At 36.2% G+C, this 5,795-nt stretch overlaps 1 protein-coding gene across 1 annotated transcript in view; it reads left to right on the top strand.

Annotated features, from left to right (window-relative positions):
* The first annotated feature begins 1,614 nt into the window (after positions 1-1,614).
* Positions 1,615-5,795, top strand: part of LOC107712195 (serine/threonine-protein kinase PAK 7-like) — a 21,813-nt gene continuing 17,632 nt past the window's right edge. The window contains exon 1 of the mRNA XM_016517355.1: positions 1,615-1,630. Coding sequence (XP_016372841.1) covers positions 1,615-1,630 — 16 coding nt within the window. The remainder of the gene's footprint in view (positions 1,631-5,795) is intronic.

Raw genomic sequence — 5,795 nt, 5'->3', positions numbered from 1 at the left:
TTGTAACACTCCAAAGACAAAGGAAAACATGAAATCGCATCATATGACCCCTTTAGCATGGGGAGTCTATGGGATTGCCTCCCTTTTGCAGCCAGCCTCTAGCGGCCAGTCGATGAATTACAGTTTAAGTCACTTCCTTGTTGGCTTCACGAGAGAGAGCGGGAGGTTGCCGCTCGGTGTGAACACACCCTAAGAAAGAGGAGCAGGAGAAAGGACTCTCCAATATTATGCATTTAGACTGCAGTACTGATTTCAACCACTAGCTGTCTGTATTGCATACTGCACTTTTAGTAATTTTTAAAGGTGACATATCATAAAAATCTGACTTTTCCAGGATTTAAGTGCTATAATCAGGTCCCCGGTGCATCTACCAACCAAGGAAACGTGAAAAAGATTAACCCAGTAACTTTGTTTTGGGAAGCCTTTTTCTGCAAGCGTCTGAGAAAACCAGCGTCTGATTTCGCTCCCTTGGTGACGTGGCAAAGGGATCTCATTATAATATTACCGCCCCTTAATCTGTAAGTTTACACCCACGGCGCCGTTATTTTGATTTCACAAGCGACAGCGGTGCGCTAGTTCTAATGCCATGATGAAAGTTTGAACAAAGCATGCTAACTGTTCTGTGTTTGGCTGCACAGACGAGCACAGAACACTGTTTAGAGTCCCAGCCTCAGAGACAACAGAGCAGTGCGTGAGTATGTTTGTGTCCTTGTGAGTGTGTATGTGTGAGTGTGTGCGCGTGAGTGTATGTGAGTTTGAGCGTGTGTGTGCGTGCGTGAGCGTGTGAGTATGAGTGAGTGTGTGTGAGTGTATGTGAGTTTGAGCGTGTGTGTGTCTGTGAGTGTGTGTGTGTGAGTGTGTGTGTGAGTGTGTGTGTGTGTGCAGTATGTAGGCCAAACACCATGAGTGAAATGCGTGTTGACGCGCTGCACTCTGGGCGAGTTCCTCATGGCAGATGGGTTATATACAATTAAACCTCGGTAAAAATAGCTGAATGCTGTGTGAATGAGCAGAAGAGCAGGTACTGAGAGTGATTACAGTGATGATGATGATGATGAGGAGGAGAGAGACAGGAAATGATCACACGTGTCCTGATCATGCAGGGGCTGATGGGATTATTTACCCATAAACCCCCACTGCATGCATGAGTGTGTGTGTGTGTATGAGTGAGTGTGTGCGTGTATGAGTGAGTGTGTGCGTGTATGAGTGAGTGTGTGCGTGTATGAGTGAGTGTGTGCGTGTATGAGTGAGTGTGTGCGTGTATGAGTGAGTGTGTGCGTGTATGAGTGAGTGTGTGCGTGTATGAGTGAGTGTGTGCGTGTATGAGTGAGTGTGTGCGTGTATGAGTGAGTGTGTGCGTGTATGAGTGAGTGTGTGTATGTGTGTGCGTGAGTGTGTGTATGAGTGTGTGTGTGTGAGTGTGTGTATGAGTGTGTGTGTGTATGAGTGAGTGAGTGTGTGTGTATGAGTGAGTGTGTGTGTATGAGTGAGTGTGTGTGTTACTCGTTGAGCGCGGTCAGAGCGTGTGTGGACTGTGATTCGCTCTCGTCCTGCTGCTAATGACTCGTTAATCGTCCGTTCAGCAGATGAACATGTGTCCGGATTCGCTCCGATATGAATCTGATTCCAGGTACGTGAGTCTTTCTGGAGTTCAGTCAGAAGATCTGCTGTGTGTTTGCTGCAGTGAGGCTCCAGTGATCGCTGTGTCGTGATGTTCCTCCTGTGATCAAACGGTTCTGTTCTTATGAGTGATTCTGAATAATCCTGATCGGTGTACTCGACTGGTTTACAGTGACTGTCTCTTTATTACCGCTGTGTTTAGTCTCAGTTCACGGGCAGATTGAAGATTGGAGCAGATAGGAGAGAATATGAGAGAAACAAACTCAATCAGGAGCTCAATTACTGTCACAGCATCAGATTTCCAGCTACTAAACTCTGCGTGTTATATGAATGAATCAGAAACACTGGATAGAGACGGACTGATTCATCAGACGGGCCGTTAATCACATGATGAATGGCTGTTCTGACATTATTAGCATCATATGAATACATCTTTGCTTTATTAAAGGGTTAGTTCCTCCAGAAATCATCATTTTCTATCATCAAACCTCTATGAGTTTCTTTCTTCTGTGGAACACAAAATATTTTGAAGAATGTTAGAAGAACTGAACAACATTGGACCCCATTGACTTAAAAACACTGAGACATTTCTCAAAATATCTTCCTTTGTGTTTCAATGTTGAATAACATGAGGGCGAATACAATGAATAACTTTATTCTGTTGTATTTATTTGTGCTGTTGCTTGTAATTTGTTTATCAGTTATTATTTTATCACTTGTCTTGAACAGTGGTTGAAATTTATATTAGTTAGGCTAAGGCTAGTCGGGTTTGCTGTGCAACCAAAATTGGAATCAAGAAGTGTGAAATTTTATTTATTTATTATTTATTTGTTTATTCATTCATTCATTCATTTTTAATGTATTTATTTTTATTAATTTATTAATTTTTATTTTTTATTCATATTTATTTATTTTTATTCATATTTATTTGTGCATATTTTATTTAATATTTTAATGTATTTTTTGTGTATATTAATTTATTTATTTGCATTGTTTTTTTGTTTTTTTTCCATATTTATTTGTGTATATTAATTTATTTTTTATTCATATTTATTTGTGTATATTTATTCATTTTTATTTTTTTATTTATCATATTTTTTTGTGTATATTTATTCATTTTTATTTTTTTATTTATCATATTTATTTGTGTATATTTATTTATTTATCTATTTATTTATTTTTTATTCATATTTATTTGAGAATATTTATTTATTTATTTGTATTTATATATATATATATTTTTTTTTATTCATATTTATTTGAGAATATTTATTTATTTATTTGTATTTATATATATATATATTTTTTTTTATTCATATTTATTTGAGAATATTTATTTATTTATTTGTATTTATATATATATATATTTTTTTTTATTCATATTTATTTGAGAATATTTATTTATTTATTTGTATTTATATATATATATATTTTTTTTTATTCATATTTATTTGTGCATATTTATTTTATTTTTTGTGTGTATATTTATTTATTTATTTTATTCATATTTATTTGTGTATATTAATTTATTTTAAATTTTTTATTCATATTTATTTGTGTATATTTATTTTTTAATGTTTTATTCATATTTATTTGTGCATATTTATTTCTTTATTATTTGTATTTGTTTTTGGTGTATATTTATTTATTTATTTGTATTTGTATTTTTTTTTTCATTCATATTTATTTGTGTATATTAATTGATTTTTATTCATATTTATTTGTGAATATTTATTTATTTGTATTTGTATTATTTATTTTATTCATATTTATTTGTGCATCTTTATTTTAATTTTTTGTGTGTATATTTATTTATTTATTTGTATTTTTATTTTTTATTCATATTTATTTGTGTATATTAATTTATTTTAACATTTTTATTCATATTTATTTGTGTTTTTTTTTTTTCATATTTATTTGTGCATATTTATTATTTTTATTTATTTTTTGTGTATATTTATTTATTTATTTGTATTTGTATTTTTTTTTTTTTATTCATATTTATTTGTGTATGTTAATTTATTTTTTATTCATATTTATTTGTGTATATTTATTCATTTGAATTTTTTTTATTTATCATATTTATTTGTGTATGTTTATTTATTTTCTTTTTTTTTGTGGTGGATGCAGTGAATATTTTGCCAGGGCAAACACAAATCGGTCTCTGCTCTGAGATCAGTCTGTCAGCCGGTGAATCTGGCGTGTTCGGGGTTTTGTCGTCTGCAGCAGGCGGCGGGTGGAATGCGATCGTATCTGTGACGTGTTTGTGAACGGCTGCTGAAAATAGCTGGCCGGCGGGCGTGTTCTGAGAGCAGGAAGCTGGTGAAGGTCCAGGACCTGTGTTTGCACTGACAGATGGTGTGAGGACGAACAGAGCCGGGTCTCCAGCTGACGGTCAGTCGGGCCGCGGGGGGGCGAGCGGTGCCGGACACGAGCCGCGGTGACTGGCACACACACACTGGTGCATTGTTTGGATGGACTGATCTGCTGAAGACACGTGAGTAAGAAGAGCTCCAGCCTGACGCTCAGACGCTCAGTGTGTGTCAGATTCATGTTCAGAGTCAGTCATTAGTTAGTTTGAATATAGCTTTCACTGCATTGATCTGTTTGTTTGTCAACTTCTGACTCCACCAATCACCTGAGTTTGGGGCGGGACTATCTGTCTGACTGACCAATGACAGAGTGTTTGATGAGCAGTCTTTATTTGTCCAGTTTGTTTTGGTGACACAGAAATGACACATTTCACTCTTAAAGTAGTTTTTCTCCTGTCTGGTGCGAGTCCTCGTTTCTATGGGATGTTCTGTTCTGTTCTGTTCTTATGAAACACTTTTAATATAATTCATCAGTCTGACTGTAAGCCGGTTTGGGTCACATTCATATAAAATTCATCTTTTGTTTGTCTCATCCAATCAGATTTCAGAGTCTGAATGATCTGTTTAATATTAATGATGCCGCACAGTCACTCTCAGCTGATTGGAGGAATAAAATCCCACAGTAATCGCCAGATAATCATTGTGATTGTATCTTCAGGTGAACCGGCTGAAGACTCCGTCAGTCCTGGTTTTCGTTTCTCTCCTGATGATCTGTATTTGTGTTGAGCTGTGAATGGTGTGAAGTTCTGTTCTGCTCTCGTGTTTGAGCGTCGCAGGAGCCTGTAAGCGTTCTCTAGTCTTTGTAATCCAATTTTCAGCCTGTCCGTCCTGATCTGGGTCACGGGTTACAGCTGCTGACAGCCCCCTTCACGAGCCGCCCGCCGGCCCATAATCCCTCAGTCCCCGCAGACTCCTCACACTCCTCACGCTCCTCTATAGAGCTCATGTGAGACTGAGATGCTGCTTCAGAGCTTTCTCTTTCAGAGCTCAGGAGACTTCACAGAGCTGAGACAGACGGTTCTCCCAAAATAATAATTGATAATAATAAAAATAATAGGGCTGGGCAAAAAAAAGTATTTTTCGATTAATCGTTTTTTTAAATGACATCGATTCGATATCGATTCTCAAAAGCCGCGAATCGATCTTTTCCGGGATTTATTTCAGCACACATTTAAAACAAGATCTGATTAACGTGAATCTTATCATTAGTCTTCTCCACTAGATGTCACCCTTATTTACCTTGCGCGATGTTACAACAGAAAGCCTGTCATTCATTCAGCGCTTATCATGGCCATACGCATGATTCGCAATGCTCAGGTGAAATGCTATAGTAATACTATAAATCTGCGGAAGCATTTGATATCACGCATAAGGCGCCATGATTTCCGCAATGAATGAATGAATGAATGAATGAATGAATGTTGTTTACTACACACATACTAAAGCGCGGATGACGCTCGCGGTGTTTTCAGCTTCTGCCATCTCACTATATGATGATATGAACACAAATGTCATCTCCAGCTGCTCTGAGAGTCACTTCATTAGCATTTTACCGTTTCATTTGAGAAAACTACCATCATATCACATACACAGCAGCTGCAAGTTCTTCACGGCAACCCGTCAAAATAAAAGTTTAGTTTAACGTTAAGAAACTGCCAGAATATATTACTATTTAGCAGTCTGAAGAATCAATGCTACTACTGCTAATAAATATTAATAAATCTTTATTTTTAAAGGAATAATCACATCTGTTTTCTTTTTAATTTTAACAGTAAACCTCTGTTGTGCAGCACTTTGCTTGCC

This window comes from Sinocyclocheilus rhinocerous, unplaced genomic scaffold (assembly GCF_001515625.1).
Source record: "Sinocyclocheilus rhinocerous isolate Xijiao unplaced genomic scaffold, SAMN03320098_v1.1 scaffold2764, whole genome shotgun sequence".
In the NCBI taxonomy this organism is placed as follows: Eukaryota; Metazoa; Chordata; class Actinopteri; order Cypriniformes; family Cyprinidae; genus Sinocyclocheilus; species Sinocyclocheilus rhinocerous.
This window is presented reverse-complemented; position numbering and strand designations above follow the sequence as displayed.